The 19,451-nt window shown below is 43.1% G+C and overlaps 1 protein-coding gene across 2 annotated transcripts in view; it reads left to right on the top strand.

Annotated features, from left to right (window-relative positions):
• Positions 1 to 19,451, top strand: part of JAK2 (Janus kinase 2) — an 882,548-nt gene that overhangs the window by 620,993 nt on the left and 242,104 nt on the right. For both annotated transcript variants that reach the window (XM_069240320.1, XM_069240330.1), the window contains one exon: positions 10,249 to 10,406. In XM_069240320.1, coding sequence (XP_069096421.1) covers positions 10,249 to 10,406 — 158 coding nt within the window. The remainder of the gene's footprint in view (positions 1 to 10,248; positions 10,407 to 19,451) is intronic.

The following is a 19,451-nucleotide window of genomic DNA, read 5'->3' as shown; positions in this document are numbered from 1 at the left end:
TACTAAAAGATTTATTTTTAAATTGTGAGCTCAGAGACCCCAAACTCCACATGTCCATCCGCTCCCAAAGGGAATCTACACTTTAATCAGATTAGAGGTAGCCCACATGTTAACCTATGAGAGGGACAGGCCTTGCAACAGTGAAAAACAAATGTAGCAGTATTTCACGGTCAGGACATATAAAACACATTAATATATGTCCTACCTTAACCATACACTGCACCCTGCCCTTGGGGCTACCTAGGGCCTACCTTAGGGGTGCCTTACCTGTAAAAAAAGGGAAGGCTTAGGCCAGGCAAGTGGGTACACTTGCCAAGTCGAATGTACAGTTGAAAACTGCACACACAGACACTGCAGTGGCAGGTCTGAGCCATGTTTACAGAGCTACTAATGTGGGTGGCACAACCAGTGCTGCAGGCCCACTAGTAGCATTTGATTTACAGGCCCTGTACTAGGGACTCACTAGTAAATCAAATATGCTAATTATATACACATTTTGTATAGGAGCACTTGCACTTGCACTTTAGCACTGGTTAGCAGTGGTAAAGTGCCCAGAGTAACAAAAACAGAGTCCAGCACACATCAACAACCTGGGAAACAGAGGCAAAAAGTTAAGGGAGGCCACACCAAGGATGAAAAGTCTTAACACCCACAATCCAGATTTCATGCCTGCACTCCTGCAAGATCCCTTCCCAGATTGAATTAAGAGTGAATGCAGAATACTGCAGGATCCGTTCCTGGGAAATGCTATCAAACCCTTTAAGCAATGCAAAAAGGAGTTTCAACTTCCTGAAACAACACGACTGCAGTATCTTCAGTTGCGTCACTGGGCACTGCAGCCTTCCAATATGGAGGCAGCTCACTTACTCTTTTTGAAACATTAGTTCGAAATTGTGAAGGTACGCGTGACCTGATCTCTAAGACATATGCTGTTCTCCAACAATCTTGCATGCTCCCAAGCCACCTGTGTGAAAGACAATTTGAATCCACCCACACTCGAGGTATCACCAGAAAATAGTGGGAAACTATATGGCGCGATATTCCCACAATGTTTTGCAGCCTCTTATAATCCCCTGACACAATGGTATTACACCTCGCCTGTCTACACACTGTCTACTCAACATCGCTCCATACGTTTCACCACATAGTGCGGTCATGTTCACATGTAACCATATTCTGGAAGGAAGTCCTCAGCCATATTAAAGACACGCTAGGGTATTTTATCCCCGTGGACTACCATACAATTGTTCTAGGACTACGCCCACTGTCGCTACATGTGATGACACACACAGACTGGTACCTGATACAGCATATGATGAGAGCAGGAAAACAACTTCTTGCTCTCGCCTGAAAATCCCCTAAAGCCCCACCCATTGCAACTTGATTCATGAAATTGTGTCACACCCTTGCGATGGAGCATATAACTCAAGCTCTCAGGCCTGAATAAAACATTCATGCGACTATGGAAACCCCTCCTAGATCACGTCTCCCTAAGGATATCTTATCTTCCAGCCACTCTGTCTGCTGTGTGCCTTACATCTATTCAGTTAATCATTGTACCAATCGGCAAATTCTCTGCCTTGCTCATTACCCACCCTCCCTCTTTAAAAGGTTGTGAGAATTCCTCCTAAAACTGAATCGGCCCCTCCACCACCACACCTCATATCTGTGCCAAATGGACATTACCTACATACCCTGAGCGGACTTGCCCCCTCTAGTTTCTTAATTTCCCCTATTCCCAACATTTCACGACTAAATCCATGAGCTGGACATACAACTGTATTTCCCGCAAATGCCAGATCTTAAGCCATATTTTCCATGGGCCCATCACCTTAGCAATGGATAGTGGACTTTCCTGTGTCTCTAGCACTCATTATTGTCTACTGTTTATTGCTCCCAACTTAACAACTGTACCCCCTTGTCTTCCTGTCTCCTCCTCAGTGTCTCTCGTGTTGTTTTACCTTTCACAATGTGTATTTTGGCTCTTCAGACTTTTCTTCACTTTGACTCGCAACACATTGCATCATATCCACCTTTTGATTGTTATTTAAAATGTTTGTGAAAATGACACTAAACAGAGTTAAAAAAAATAAAAATAACAATTGAACAACAATGTCCGTGATCTTATTTTCCGCTAGCAAAACAATGACAAAAGTATGGAAGCGCTACTCCAACCTGTGTAACTGCTGGTCCTTTAAGGTGATTATTGCTGTTTCATAATGTTTTTCGCACTAACTTGTAGCAAGCGACTGAACCAGGCAAACTGTCTGGTAGAAAAAAGTAGTGGGTTCAACAGTTTGTTTGACTATGCTCTCGTCATAAAATCTTTATTGATGACCCCTACAGCAAGGACTGTGAAATCTTCTTTATTCTTAAATCAACCTCAAAGACAGATTAAAAACATCTTCCCCACCTACTCCAGCGCAAAACTATGGCAACCCTTGCATAAATACCAGGAACATAGAACTAAGAACCTGAAACATTCTAAATGTGATTACATACTGTACTTAAGGGCACAACACTACAGAGATCTTGAGCTTACCAGCACCTACAGTGATCAAACTCTAAATCTAAAACAAAATATGCGCCCACTCCGTTGAGTGTTGTTTTGTTTTGTCTTGATAAGATAGCAAGAGCACCTCAGTCTGCATGCACTTAGTTCCATATCATTATTCAACTAAAGTCTCATTTCCAAGTACACTTCTAACATATGAAAAATGTTGTTTTAGTTCAGACATGGGAATGCACATGTAGTTGATGTGTACAATAAGTTTGAAGATATGGATAAAAGTAGATTTTCCTGTTTGCCTTTGTAAAAGTACACCCACAGGCAGTTCCACAGAAGGCTAGAATGGAGAGGTGTGAATTCAGTAAAGTTATTTTTCGTTTCTGTGTGATTATGTTCACACTGGGCAAATTATGCCTTCTGCTGACTACTGGACCAGTGAATTTTTAATGCTGCGTGAAAAAAGCTTTCCGAATCTCTGTGAGTCACTGGTCAATCTTAGCGGCAGGTATGCCCTTGAAGAGCCGATTATTTTAATTATTGCCCACAAAGAAAAGCCTGACTTATGCTATTGTATATCAAAACATTTTGTGAACCCACGTAAAGGTATGTGTAGGTGTTTTAGAAAATACAGGAATTCAGTGGGGCAGGCAGACCCCAGGAGACAACCTTTGTTTGCAACTGAACAGAACAAGCATTTGCCATGCAATAGGTCTCAAATTTGCATGAGTTAGAGCTACTGGCAGGTAAATTCATAACTGGACTTTTCTTGCCACATAAATTGGTCATCCCTGCCTCATAATTTCTTTTTGTCCACCATATAAATCCAGTGGCCCTGCATATAACGAAAGCTCTTCCATTTACCAATTCCTGCCATGTTAATTCCAGTAGAATACAATTTTCACCACCCGACCATCAGAATAGTTGGCTGGCTAGCACAATTCTCCCAAACAAGACACAAGGAAGCCACAGAGGAGAAATAAACTAGAAGGGTCACCCAAACATATCAAGAGTGTTCACACAGTCATAGTGTAATAAGGATGTTAAGTTGGAATGAATTTGGTCATAATTGTATAAGGGTAGATTATTAACGCGCTAAAGACTCGAGAGGGACTACATATCCCAAGCTGCTTTGAGGCCCCAGGAGGCGGCCATTTTCACCTGCACCCACTTGACACCAACGAGTGCTATAAAGCGCGTGGGGGCACTTCGCTGCGCGGGACGCGCTAAAGACTCGAGAGGGACTACATATCCCAAGCTGCTTTGAGGCCCCAGGAGGCGGCCATTTTTACCTGCACCCACTTGACACCAACGAGCGCTATCTTGCAGATGGCACGGCCGCCATGAACCTTACCCAAAGCCCAACCCTACCAGGCACCATGACGAATCTGCCCATTCTTTCAGCACCCAGCTGTGATGGCCTCCTCCCAGTCAGTGCTAAGACCAAGAACTTACTCCACCCTTCTTCGCACAACAGTTTAGGCGCAGGGAAAACACTAGACGACCATCACCAAATCCCCAAACTCATGAGCAATACTGCCCCAAGATACTCTGCACAGCCTGCCATTGATTGGTCTCAATCAGGTAATGTAGTTCTAATGGTCAACGTTCCCAAGTTAAACACATTGACACATAAGGAAGGGGCAGACTCTATTAAAAACAAGGCAATCCATTGGATTCGCCATGTAAGAGGCTGTCGCTCTGTAATACGCAAGGACATAATCAATGTAGCAAGATGGCCAGACCCGGGAACACACTTTGACATTTTAAAACTGACACTCAAGGATGGGACCATGGTGGACAATTTGGTGGCCCTAGATGCTAGAACAAGCCCACCAGCACATTTGCGCATCCAGTTCAAATACCCTAGGCCACCTACACACTACGGCGATTGCCCGAGCTACTGCCCAGCAAAAAATTTATCTACCCTTGGCGAGAACGATTGACTTAAAGCTTCATCTAAAATCTACACTGATAAACCACGCAACCAACTAATATCAATCACCCCCAGGCCTGCTGCAATCCCTAACACTGCCAGTGCAAGTATTCTCTCTCCCATTCATTACATATTCCCCAAGACCTTTGACAGTTTACTGTGCAAATATGACAATACTGCACCTTTCTTCTTGCAGGAATATTGCCCACCAAATCAAGAACCGATAGCCAAGCCTGCAAGCACTTCCCTCACCAGGGCCAGGTCAGCTCCACTAGAGGAACATCACCACTCACCCCAGGTCTCACTGACCAACATTGTCATTGATCTACTTCTTCCCACTCAACCAACCCTGCCAAATCCATCTCTGGCAGCTGATCATGTAAATACCAGGCAACTAGACCGGATAGTTCAACCACTCACTGGGGTTCGACTTGTCTCATGGAACGTGGCAGGTTTGAAATCTATTCTCCCTTTTCCATCCTTCACCTCTTTTATTGATGAACATGACATATGTCTTCTTCAAGAGACGTGGTCAACAAATTCACTTTTTCGAACAGGCTATTCAAACATACATCCCTGCTGTGCCCAGTACTAGAGGTAGGCCTTCAGGGGGCTTGACTATTTTGATCAGAACATCACTTAACTGTCATATATTACAGCTACCCACCAATTCTCCCGACTGTTAGGTCTTCGTCTATCATTTGGGCCTGACACTGTTGTGAACATTTTCAATATCTACACCTGTGGGGTCAGGGGGGTCAAGTCTCCAAAACCCTTTGTGGCCCGGCAGCCCTTTTGCAAAACTGTCCCCGCCATCATAAAACCATTGTGGCAGGTGACCTCAATGTCACGTTCGAACCTCTAGACTGGGATGATCTCAGGTCCACAAACGAGGAGGATCGAGCTTGGTCTAGCCCCGCCCTGTCCATTCCACCCATTAAAAGATGGATGCAGGTCGCAGTCCAAGTTTAGTCACTGACCATGGAATTCGGTCTCAGGGCGTTAAATGGCAGAACCAAATCAGACGCCAAAGGACATCACACATTCAACAAAACCAACCACACCAGCAGAATCGACTACTGTCTATGTGACATAAGAATATGGCCCCTAGTCATCGATATGACGATTGTTGAAAGAACTGAAAGTGATCATAATCCTCTCTCTGTTCACACGTTAGCCTTGGGCAATCTCTCACCCACGATTAACTCCTCAGTAGCAGCACCAGAAGTTATTAGCCTGGTTAACGACAAACAACACTCAAAGTGGGACAAGGTTGCGGCTCGGCCTGCACTCATCAACACAGCCAATAACACCCTAAAGACTACATTAATGAACCTAGAGGCGGGTCCCGCAATCTCCTATAAGGAAATAAGCTTAATCCACACCTCATGCTTCAGGGATATCGCAGCCCACTTCTCAGTATCCACAGCCCATGATGGCAAGAGACCCATAGGTAGGCACCGCTGGTTCAATAAAATATGTTGGTCCCTAAATAAGCGCTTAATACAAGCTATTAAATCTAAGGATGCCGCCGCCATCTGCCTAGCTAGAAAGTCCTACAAGTGAGCCATACGCAAAGCCAAGCGTGACCAAGACGATAAGTGGTGGACAGCACTTAGTGACGCTGTGCGCAAGAGGAACTGTAGTCTGTTCTGGTCCCTGGTAGCACGAGGCCCAGAAAGCAGTGGATTGGACATTACAACCAACATCGCCCCGAAAGACTGGGTAGATCATTTTAGCAGGCTGTACTCCCATGACCATGATAGCCCCACTCCTGTCTGCATGGACCCCTGCCTAAACATTTCTTTAGCACCCACAACTGAAGTACCCCAGCTGTTCTCTCAAAGTGACATAACTTATTCCCTAGGCACCATAAAACGCGGCAGGGCCCCTGGCTCAGATGGTGTCCCAGCAGACCTGTTCTCAACCGACATAGCATCCTGGTCAAGATACCTCACCATCATAGCGAACGCAATAGCATCTGGGGCGCCTATCCCTGAGCCCTGGAAAGGGGCTATTGTTATCCCAATCTTTAAAAAGGGCGACAGATCACTCCCCTGCAACTACAGACCAATTAGTCTAATTGACTGTGTGCAAAAAGTCTTCTGCCACTGCCTCTTGGGAAAGATCGAAGACTGGATGACTGAACATGATATCCTTAGTCCCCTCCAAGCTGGTTTCCGGAAGAAAATATCTAACACTGATTAAGCCCTCGGGTTCCTATTTTTATACTGGAAAACAGTGCTTATTGGTAAAGGGAGCCTTTACGTTGCTTTTGTGGATCTAAAGTCTGCTTTTGACCTAGTACCTCGCAACAAACTATGGGACACTCTCTCCTGAATGGGAATCCCGGAGCATATCCTAGCAATATTGATACGGCTCCACAAGGACAACTACGCACAAGTTAGGTGGGACAACAAGGGGCAACTAACTGATAGAATCCATGTATCAAGGGGTGTGCGGCAAGGGTGTGTCCTTGCCCCGACCCTCTTCTCTCTCTGTATATCAATGAAAACGTCCCTTCCCTGCTTAGAGTGGAGGCTGACGCACCATCACTTGGCACACAAAAAATCCCTGTCTTGCTCTTTGCAGATGATACTCTCCTGATATCCAAGACCCCTAGTGGACGAAGGGAACTCCTCACGTGCTTTGAGAAATTCTGCTCAACGCGGGGACTTGAAATCAATGCCTCTAAAACAAAACTAATGACCCTTAATCCCCATAGATCCTTTAGAGGGAAGTTTACACTAGAGGGCACCACACTTGAGAAGGTGGGCATTTTCAACTACCTGGGTATAACATTGACTGACAACATGTCTTGGAAATCACACATAGGAAAGCAAGCCTTAAAACTAAAGCAAACAACAGGGGCACTATCAAAAAACTTCCACCTCTCATACACAAAACCAATTCGCCCAGCAGTACAGATATAGGAAGCCCAGGCTGTGACCTCAGCACTTTACGGGGCTGAACTATGGGGTTATGCCAAAATCCAAGACATAACCATCGCTGAAAACAACTTCCTGAGAAACCTTGTGTCCCTTCCGCCAAGCACTCCACTGTTCCCCCTTTTTAAGGATCTTGGCATAAAACGCATCAGTCATAAAGTCCGCCTACGCCCTCGGCTGTATTGGCGGCGTCTCTGGACTACCCCAGAGCTTGAAACCTTTACTGAATCCCTGCAGGTTATTTTAAAAGCTGATCATCTTCACAGAATCCCCTGGCTACAATACATCAAGGGGTCACTTTACTCACTCGGGCTCAGTGAACTCTGGAATTCACCAACCACCTCCGTCTTTCCCTCGAAAAGCGAACTAAAGAAACTATATTGGCAAATGGCAGATCACGAAGATATAGGGGCCGCACGTCACACTACATTATCTTGTGATTTTGTTAACCTAAAAGAGACATGCAAGCATGAGGCTTTTTGGGAGATAATCACGGTCCCAATGGAAAGGAAACTGTACTTTCAGCTCCGCATTGGAACGCTACCATTTAGACTTTTCACCAGCCACTGGTCACACAAAGAATCAACCGCCTGTCCAGCCTGCAAAGCCCCTGTCGAGAATCTCCCTCATGTCCTTTTTGCCTGCCCCGCGTACACCGCCTCACGTAGGAAATGGCTGGCCCCGGCATGCAGACTGCTGGGAGTCTGCAGCTCTGAAATCGCCCTGCGAATCCTCATATCAGACACTAGGCCAATGCTAATGATCGCCGTTGCCAAGTTCCTCGGAGCTAGCTGGTTTGTCCGAAGGAAATTCTTATCTGTCTAATGATTCCAACAAGACTGTCCCATCGCACTGTGTGAGTGTATTTTATCTTTATTCCATTTTTTTATCATAATATGTATTGTTATATTTATTACTTTGTGTATTTATTTGTATTTATTGCTGCTATGCGCTTTTAAGGCTCTTGTAGCCAAAATAAAGTTTCTTTGACTTGACTAAAATATATATAATTATCATTTAGACCTTTATCAAAAATAAACTTTTGGTATTAGAGTGTAATGCTCAAAACAGCCCCTAAAGAACACCATAACAAATAATTTGTAAGAAACATGGGCATGTAACCATATTGTTAGCCCCTAGAGAACATAACCTTATGAAACAAAACAGCCGAAAGTAATGCAGTGAGACGTATATTTGATCCATAGAGGGCATTTTTAAGGCCAGCAGGCCTACTGCAATAATATTATAAACAATGCTTTTAAAACAAAACTTCTCCAAGCTATAAAACAAAAGTTCTAGCCATGAGAAAGACTAAAATACATTGAATGGTGGGAGGGTTATTATTTTGGAGTCCCCACTAACATAGTCTGGGCAGAGATGATGTAGACAGAAAGGGTACGTTGTGGTCACTTTTTTGAAGGTGGTCCCATTGTCCCAGAACTACCACAGGCTGAGTTATGAGCAAAAATAATGTTTTGTAAAAATAATGCCCTGGAAAGCATTATGGGCGTGCCATGAATATTTTAATATGTTGATAAGACTGTAATGCTTAGTACAGCCCCTAGAGGACACCACAATGAAAATAGCATTTGTAAGAAACATGATCATGTATCCATATAGTTATCACCTAGAGGGCATAACCACATAAAGTGGCAATACATAATGCAGACTAACTACGTGTATAGTGTTTACATATTTTTAAGGGTAGCAGACCTATAGCAATCATATTACTAACAAGACCCTTAAAACACAAACTATTCCCAGCTGGAAAACAAAAGTGCCACCCATGAGAGTCCCTAAAAAGATACTGAATGGTGGGAGGAGTTTTTATTTTGGGGTCCCCACTAACCTAGTGTGGGGACCTAAGTCCCATTGTCCTAGGACCACCACAGGCTGAGTTATGGGCACAAATGTGAAAAAGAATGCTTGCAAAGCATTATGGGTCATGTTTTCCAGAGTGCAGTGAATATTGTAGTATCTGCTCTCCCGCTGTGCCGGGAGAGCTGCTTTCGCTTTGATGATTTCTGTTTTATGCAAATTACCAATTGCAAATGTTTTAAGGGGATAGCTACAAGAAATGACTGATTAGGTAACTGTGAACAATATGACCAGCGCTTCAATACCGCAGATCGAGTTCACACTCTTGTGCCTGTTCGTGCTGTGAACACCATGGCTGACATGCAGCACAAAGGGGACAGACAAAAAAATGTGTTTGCCCACGCTGAAGTATATCGTCAATCAAGAAATAATCCATGTAACAGGGGCAGTCTACGAGGCGTGACAAAAACACCCTCAAGAGGGGACAAACGTAAAACATTTGCCAATTGCATCAAGTGATTTCTGAAAAGCAAGCCACGAACGAGTGAAAGTGATGAGCGTGAGATGGGCGTGGTTAAAAACCCTCAGTGCTCACAACAGGTCAAAACACTTGCACGCTAAACCTAAATATCTGCCTGTTTTTTCTGTCTCAGCTTATGGGAGGTGAGGGTGTAAATGTAAACTTAATGAAGGTGTTGCCTTTAAACTTTAGATTTGCACGAGTGAAAAATCTTGCACAGGAGAGAGCCCTCCTATTAATAACTGACATGTATGTCTGCAAGCAAAAGCCACAATGGTCTTTTAGCCATGTGAGATACACGCTATGTACCTAGAAACCTTTATTTCACTGCTAACGTATACTTAGTGATGTTCTTTAAGCTTATTTATTGGCGTTCTTTCTATGGATTTGGGCAAGTGGTGTTTGGGGAAGTGTTGCTGCTCAAAGTAGTAATGCTGCCTGTTCCAGTTCAGATTCACGTCTTTTATCTTTTGTGTAGTTCCATATATAGTCTGAGCTCTCACCCCTTTTTCTATTATAGGAAGTTGAATTCTGTTCACTGCGAGAAGCTTTGTCTTTTGTGTCCTTAATTGATGGATACTACAGATTAACTGCAGATGCACACCATTACCTCTGTAAAGAAGTTGTAACGGCTAGGATGCTTGAAAACATTCAAAGCAACTGTCATGGGCCAGTTACGTAAGTAGTATTTGCTAAATTACTTTTATTGTTCTGATCACACTAACATACGTTTTCTCACACTCCAAACTGGATGGGTATCAAGCTAAGGTTTAATGCATCGCATAAGCTCTCTGTCTTTTTCTTTGTTAAGTTATTGACTGTTGATTCAAACCTTCTGAATGATGTCTCTTTGTGCTTTCAGACCTCAGATCTGTGTCATGGTGGACCCAGCAATTCAGTTGGAGGGGCCATGGGTGGTACACTTGTAGAATTATTTTTCAAGGACTTATACATTTAACATCTTCTGGTTGGAAGATGTCATGTTGCTGTCTTCATATAGATTTTTCTTCTGATGGATACTTTTAATTGCATACTTTTAATTGCACCTGCAATGACAAAGAGATCTAGGCATGGTTTCCCCGCCCTTTGCCACCACCTGATGCAATTGTAATTTGTGATCCATTAGACATTTCCTACTGAGTTTGTAGACCCGGCCTGTAAATATTTTTGATTTCGGGTCGCTCGTTTCAGAGGGTAGGTCCACCACTATGGACAGGTGATTAATATTGTAATTTTGAGTCCTTGAAACGTGCCTCCCAAGGAACCCGTTCTCTACTTGGGGATGGGTGACCTGTTCTAACCAGTTTATTTAAATGTAAGTGACCGGTGTTATTTACCCTAATTTGAGATTTTCTTTTTGATGAAGAGGTGATTAACATTTGTTTTGTTTATGTTTGGTCCTTATGAAGCGTCAATGGATCCGGTTGGACCACTAGACACGAAACATGTCGACCCAAGCCCAGAGGCCTATAATACTTAGAGTCCTCTGCAATTTATTTGTTTTTGAAAGATATTGAGCATTATATCTCAATCTGTTACTTTCAATTTTTGATTTTAACCTTGGTCTTCATCCCTGTTTAACTGATTAAAAATATGATGGTGCTTGTAGGATGAATAACCAATTTTAACCTCTTTTCCCTCTCTATTGTGTACTGGTGCCAAATTATAAGCATCTTGGTCTGTATAGTTGATGCTAAAAAGCCGACAAGTGCCTTGTGGCATGGCCACCAAGTAGATTGTAGGAGGCTAGTAGGCCAAGAAGCCTCTGAGTCGTTCTCACTGAGACCCAGAACAGATTGAAGCATTGGGTTTTTCACCTGACCGTCTTGGGCTCACTTGTCTGGAGGGAAGGCATGAAAGTGCACAGTATCCAGGATGCCTCTAATAAAAAGGAGCATCTGCGAAGGAGTTAGGTGTGACTTTCTCAGATTGATTGAGACCTCCAAAAATGTGAAGAGTTTCACTGTCGTCTGAAGGTGGTCCGCGAATGACTGTGGCAAGTCCACCTTCAATAGCTACTCCTCGTCATCCTCAGCTTGGGAACAACCACTGCCATCACCTTTGTGAACAATTCAAGGCTATTAGTGAGGCCAGAACAAAGCTTGGCAAACCGAAAGTGTCCATAGCCCACCTTGAACTGCAGGTGGCACCTGTAGGCCTTCAGGACAGGATGTAAAAATACACATTCTGCAGGTCCAATGCCATAATCCAATTTCTGGGATCCACTGTATATAGAACCTTGGGCCGAGGTGAACATCTTGAATTTTTCTTTTGGCAGGAAGGCATTGAGAGGGCAAAGATCCCAGATAAGATAGAGGCCTTCGTCCTACTTTGGCACACCCAGCCTCCACTTCAGAGTTCATGCCGTCATGCCTTCTTTGGCCAAAAGAGTGTGCCTTTCATGCAATAAAACAGACAAGTGGCCCTCCAAAAAGCAGTCTACTGTAGGTAGCAGGTATGGTGGGTTGAAAAGAAACAGTAGGAAGTAGTCTTGTTGAACAGTCTGCAGGACCCATTTGTCAGTTGTGATGTTTTGCCAACTCTGCAGGAAGTCGTTGGCCATATGTTTTCAGGCTTAATATTGTTTTTAAGTAGTAATTTACGCTCTGAGTTTGTTAATATGGAAAAGTAGTAAGCTTACTTAAAAGTATGCGTTCCCTTTGTGAATCAGGCGCTGAGTCTTTAGTGAGTTTTGGATATGGTTTAGAGTGTTTCTTAACTTTGCCAGTATTAGTTTTATAAGAGCGAGTAAGCCTTATATCACAGGTTGAATAGTACTTGGGAAAAACGTATTGTTTAGTAACAGCCTCCACCTCCTGCTCTTCAGATCTTTTTCTTTGTTTGACTATTGGGGCTTTTAGGTGCATATTGGTTTCCTTCCGTTAAGAGACCAATAGTGTAGCTACAATCAAAGAATTGGATGCTGACTGTGTTTCCAGCCAATGTTTAGGGGGCAACAACATTGTATCTGACATTGCCTTCCTTACGTTTTAGCCCACAACTATAGATGGATTATTAATGTCTACAACCAGTGTATCCTTTATATGATCTTCCTTGCAGAGGCTATTGCTTGAGGGCTCTTCTGTCCAAATCCTGGTTTATTACTCTGGAGACACTGTTGTGTTGACTTTACCTCACTCAAAGCATCAACCCAGGTTCCCTGCAGAAGATGCCATGTAAAGGGGAGGAAGTAATCCCACATTAGTGGGTGGGCATTCCACCACAGTTTGCTACTCCGTGGTGGTACCTGCCGAGGAAATCTGGAACAGAAACTGCCCTAGTAGGCATATTCTGCTGCTCTCTGGAGAGCAGCAAGAGCTGCCATTCAAATTCTCAGCTGCCCTCCAGGCACCCTCCCTTGCCACCTTAGTCTTAATACTGGATTTGAAAGAGAAGCATCACGGCTGCCATGGAGTCCATCTAAATCCAAGCAGGTATCTGTATAAATAATACACGAATATGGCCAGTTTTCCACAGGATATTTTATGACATAGAAAAAAAATATGTCTTATTTAGGAAGATTTGGTCTATTTAAGAAGAGCAGATAAAGAAGGGAATACAGAGTGAAACAAAAGAGGATTTTGCCAGAATTCAGCATCTCAACTCGGAAAAAAAACAGCGACCCATCTCTGTTGATTTATTAAGGATTGATGGCAGAGAATAAGTTAATAATATACCCTTAGAACCCGCTGTAGAGGGCTTTACCGGCCATTAAAGGCCTGCTCTTGCGTTCAAGGGCCTTTAATGGCTGGTAGAGCCCACTTCGGCAGGTTCTAAGGTTATTAGAACATTCTGCCACTACAGGGCAGAATGCACTATTAAATAAAACATTCCTCTCGAAGGCCGAGGGGATTAAAATCCCCTTGGGCTCCGTGAGGCTTTGTTCACAGCTGTTGCTTTGAACAAAGAGAACATTGGAATGCTGAGGTTCCGGGCTTTTACCAACCAGTAAAAGTCAGGAGCACTCCATTGTCTGCAATGGAGATCCGAACATTCCAATATTCTAATAGCTAATAATCAATCTCAGTAAGCAGTTACTTCTATCACCCGTCACCAGGCCTCTGCTGGCATTGTTTGCCCAGCAACTGAAGTATTTGTGAGGGCTTGTCTTGACACGTTCATATCACCAAAGTGTGCTAGAGACTCCATTCACTTTTAGATTCAAGCATATCGCATCACTCACACCATTCATTTTCAGTTTTTTAATTAATGGATCTAGTTTATGTTGGTTGCTAGGGCCAGTATGCTCTCCATGGTATGAGGCCATGAACCCAGGTCGTAACACTTCCAATAATCATATACCCATTGGTCTACAGGCCTGTTGCCATTCTTCTGTCAATCATAAAGCAGGCCTTCATAAGTGCAATGCTCAGAGAATGGAACTCTTTTTGAAACTGTATCAGGTGTGATTACTTTTTTCCACATTTTATTGATTTAAAATGTTCAAATACATACAGCTAAACCTGCAAAGCAGCAAGAAAATCAGCCTATGAAGTTGTTTACAGTTGATAGCTTTCTGCATCTGTTACTCTCCCCACACCCTCAACCCCAAGGCAAGTTCCAATCGTTCATTAGTCTTTTAGACCAATATCCAAGTTAGGTGGTGAATTTAATTTATCATACAGTTGACTCCTCCCAGCACAGAATGACCTGAGGTACGACAGTGGCAATGAGTCCGTTCTCAAATAATAGAGTACATGAGCATCTCCTTTGCTAGGAATTTCCAGAGTTTCCTGCCCCAGTCCTGTCTGTTGGTGTGCTACTTTGTTCCAAAGGAAAGGTAGTTTCCTGCTTTAAGCAGTGACCAATGATTATTTTTTCGAAGGCCCAACACTACCATTCTCATAACTGAGATTAGGTAACCTTTTATAACATGTCTCAATATGTCTTCCCAATATATTTTAAGCACTTTACAGCCCCACGAAATATCTATTTTGTTGCCCTCCAGGCCACTCAGTCTCCAACATTTCCCTATAAGTGTGTGGAAAGATTATATTCAACATTGTAGGTGTCATGTTGCATTGCTTGAAAATCTTAGACTTGTCTTCCCTGTTCTGTACACATCATATGCATCTGGTTACATCTGACTGCAGAAACTGTCAAGCCCTAAATGTTCTAGGATTATCTAAGGCTCTCTCCCATCTGTTCATGTGTGGCCACTTAGGTGGTCAATAATATTACCAGTTATTTCACTTTGTCCTTGGTTACCTGAAATAAGAAATCCCCTTTACCATTCAATTGTAAATTTGCTGGCAAGGCCATTAATACAAACTCTGACTTATCCAAATTAATCTTAAAGCCTGAATGTTCCCCAAAACCTTAAAGTGGCTGCAAAATTTCAGCGACTGATGCTTCTGGATTTGTTTGAGTTAGGAATATGTCAGCTGCACAAGGGTAAATCCTATGATATTGTATGCCAAAAGTAATACCCTCCACTTGTTTGCTCTTTCTGATCATCTGCACCTATGGCTCCATTGACAGTGCAAAAGGCATGGATGATATGGACAATCCTGTCAAGTGGCCCAAACCAGGTAGAAATATTCTAATTTATCTCCACTACCCAGAACCGAGGCATATAAATAGCTGCATAATAGGGCCCTGACTCATCTTTACCAACATGGTTTTGAGAAAGCTCAACAAACATTTTCTCAGCATCATGCTCTAGAATGACTGTTTTTCCCCCATGCTTTTCAAATGAGATGTATGACCATCTTGACATTACCAAATATTTGTCATTGCCTAGTAAACACTGACCGATCTGCGTTTATCCAAAAGGGCATAAACAATGTTGAGCGGCTGAACAGAATTTTAGTGGAAATATTTATATAGACATAGAGGAGGGCTATAGGCTTCTATAAGGCATACTTCTCTATTGACATCATATTTATGAATGACATGTAGTCTAGCTATAACTGTGCTTCATATAAGGAAATGTTTCAAAATGACCCTCACTGCAGGGTTACTCCCAGACATGTTGCCTTCCTCCTCCATGTTTGCTGGATGTATGCTTTTGTTGGTCTTAGGACTCTGTGTATTTAACTACTGATAAGCAGTGCTAAGGTGCTTGTGCTCTCCCTAAAACAGTGTTTTATTGATGTATACCTAATTGGTATAATTTACTTGTTAGTCCCTTGTAGAGTGGTATACAATATACACAGGGCCTGTAAATTAAATACTACCACTGGGCTTGCATCACTTATTGTGCCAACCACCTAACTAGCATTCTAAAACTTGTGCCGAGCCAGCCATTGCAGGCTGAATACAGGGTCACATTTCCATGTTGACTTGTCTCTTAAACCCCCTTGTCAAGCCTTAAATGTCCCTATTTATTACATTTAAGTCACCCCTAAGGTGGGCCCTGGGTAGCCCATAGGGCAGGGTTCTGTGTATTTAAAAGACAGGAGATGTTCCTTTAAGTTTTACATGTCTTGGTAGTGAAAATTTCCCAAATGCATTTTCAGTAATGTGGGGCCTACTCCTCCCATAGCATAACATTGAGGATTCCTTTAAAAAAGTTGCCATTTTCCTGCCCTTAGCGTCTGCACCCTGTCTTAGGTCACACGACTGGTTGTAACTTGCATTTAGGACTTTGTGCGGACAGTCACACAATAGTGGGATTAGCAGGGCCTGAATGGCCTATCAACTGGCAGCATAGTGTGGCAGAGCTGAGCACAGCCCCACTTACACCTGAATAGGATGTGTCCTGTCTTTTCACAATATACTTAACCCTGTATTGTCAGTGTAGCCAGCTTAGAGCCAGGGCAGAGGAGGCGGGGAATCCAAGAACTTCAAGGAACCTTTCCAGAAACTTCTCCCACCTTCTATGAGCAGGGCACCAGCGTATAAAAATAGTGCTCTAAAACCTACTCTTCAGTTCTTCCGCAGGCCCGGGAGTGGACTTAGAGGACTACCTGCTGCAGTGACCTGCTGTGCACTATGCCAGACTGCTGATGTACCTAGAAGGGCTGCTTTACTGCCTGTAAAACTGTAAACTTCGCACTTGTATAGCACACTACTCACCCGTTAGTGTCTCAACGCGCTGTACGCATACCGCTGTGGAACCCCTCCTGGCTTTTCCCTGTGAGGCGCCCACTCCTGGACAACCCCAATATGAAGCCAGGCATCCAAGCGCTGTGAGGGCCGTTGTGGGGATTAAGCAAGCAATTGCCCAGAGTTACAGAGTGGGATCCATTAATTAGATTAGGCACCGAGAATTGAGCCCAAGACCCGCCAAGGCGGGAATTGAACCCTGGTCCCGGGCCTGGAGTCTACCTTGAGCCCTCAGACGCCAGCCCTGCTGTTGAGCCCTACAAGTACTTCTGCACCCAGGTCTATCAGAAGTGACTCCAAGGGCTAGTTTGCTGGTCTCCCGTTCAGAGTCACAGGGACATAACAGGCTCTCACCATCTTGAACTCGCACCTGGACCGAGCCTGAGTGAGTCCTGACCCCTCCAAGAGGTCTCCATACACTTCTGGCCCCTTGGTTGTGATGCTAAAATTGATAAGATGTCCAAGGTTGACACTTTTATCTTTTAGGTGCCATTTTTGAAACCTAAACATTAAAAATTCATAACTCTGGTTCTGCTAATTGGATTTTTGTTGTTTTGGTGTCAAATAATTTATTAACATGTACTCTATTTTTCGCAACTGGTTATTGTGTGTTTTCTTTATTACTGATTGTGTGCTGCATAAATACTTTACACATTTCCTCTAAATTAAGCCTGACTGCTTTTTGTGACAAGCTACCCAGCATCAAGCACAGGTTAATTTAGGGATTCTAGCTGTTGCTTGATCAGGGCTCACACCCTAGTCAACTGGCATCCCAATTGCTCAGAGGAAGTGAGTGTCGAAAGTTAAGCAAAACAGTTAGTTCTCATAAAACTTAAATGGTAGAGATCAATGAAGAGTGGGTAAGGTCACTCAGTGCTGGGATACCTTGACCTACAAAAAATGACCTCCCAGTTGGAGGAGGCATTATGTTTCAGGAATAAATCGGCAAATTAAAAAAACAGCAACAGCTGTTTTCTTTTCCCCCTCCAAGCTTATCAGTGTCCCACTCAGTCCCTTTGCATGAAGTATCTTTGGGCAACTCCATGCAGTTGCAGTCTAATTCTTAGATTTTTATTGATTTTGGTGGCCATGTGGTCGAATCATTTTACTTTGTGACTTATTTCTATTATTTAGGAAAAGGAAAGCTGTTAATGGGTTAAGCCTTACCTTGAATTTATTGCTTCATATGTTGGTATTTGTATCTCCTACATAAATATAGAAATGTTATAATGTCATGGTTCTGCATAGTAGTTTGATTTCCCTTGCAGGGGGGCTATTTTAAAATAAACGGTGGCTTCCCAGAGGCTAGGTTGTAAGGAAGCCTAATAAATGATGATGCCATCCTTTCTGGTCAGTCCTTGAAGAGGAAAGAAAGGCTTCTTCATTGTTTGCAACTGATGGATACATTCCACCTTCATGTAAAGCCCTCTTATAGTGGGCTGACGTTGATCCTAAAGAACTGTGGGATTCCTGGTTAAGAATTTGTGTCCTCTAACGCTTTAGTTTGAGACAATTAGGTCAAGCGAGCCATTGAACCAATTTGTTGCAGCGCTGCAACAAAATGTTTCCTTGCACAAGGAAAGCTTTGAATAGCTAATGTCTTTGAGTAGATCCACCAACCCCTGGCTGGGTTTTCCACCTAAACCAGTGCAGACGCATTGCACCTGAAAAGCAGGCACAAATATGTTATTCATGTTTAGGGTAAAGGTTATTTTCTCAGCGGGTACTTCCATGAACACAACAGCTGCTGCCCAGTAGCTTCAAAATGCCCATGATTTGAGTTTGGATGATCCGAAAAGTTTTTATAATTCTTTATAAAACAATTAGGTTCACCATAATTTTAGTTGATACTTCTTGCATCTTGGTGCCCTTGCCAATAACAGCGGGATGACTGTTGGCCTAACAAACCCTTGAGGTGCAGGAACATAAGGGAGTTGCTCTTGGAAAACATCTTTAAGAAACCTTCATGGATAGACCCCAGGATGTGTTTTGATATAGATGTTCATATCCAAAAGGGTTATACAAGTTAATATACCTCAGATCAAAGGCTACTGGTCAAATATTTCAGAGTATATTACCCCTGAAGGACAATGCGTTAGAGCTTAACATCCATATGCTTGTTTTTTATACAACATTCAGATGATTCTCCTAGATAGTGGGAATAAACATAGGGATAATTGGGTAGCTTTGTTGTAACTTATCATACTGTTGTAGTTCATCCCATTGTAGTCTCATTGTTCTTTTTTTAAAATCTGTTCTGTTGTCAGCAGTTGTTTTAGTGATCGTCTTATGTCCTATACAGGAGTGTGACATTTGAAATTATTCTTGTATGGAGGGGCATTTCAGCTTTTGTGTGCTATGGGTTAGGGTGTGTTTCTTCACCACTATACTTTCAACAACTGGCAGGAAATAAAGGTGGCTGATATGAAACCTATGAGGATTCCCATTATACATTGTTGGTGTTTGCGTTCAAAACCTTGTACAAGAAAAGGCCTTTGCACTAGAGCCCTATTCCACTGAAACCTACCATTTAAGAAATATTTGTGTGCCTCACCCATCACCCCATACTGCTGGTCCTCACGTTTACACTAATACCTAGATGACACGCACACTCACATAGCATCCTCGCAACACACAGACCCAACCTCATACACAGTTAACTACCACACACCC

This window comes from Pleurodeles waltl, chromosome 1_2 (assembly GCF_031143425.1).
Source record: "Pleurodeles waltl isolate 20211129_DDA chromosome 1_2, aPleWal1.hap1.20221129, whole genome shotgun sequence".
NCBI classification, from domain to species: domain Eukaryota; kingdom Metazoa; phylum Chordata; class Amphibia; order Caudata; family Salamandridae; genus Pleurodeles; species Pleurodeles waltl.
Note: the sequence above shows the minus strand (reverse complement) of the source record. Positions and strands in the feature narration are given on the sequence as shown.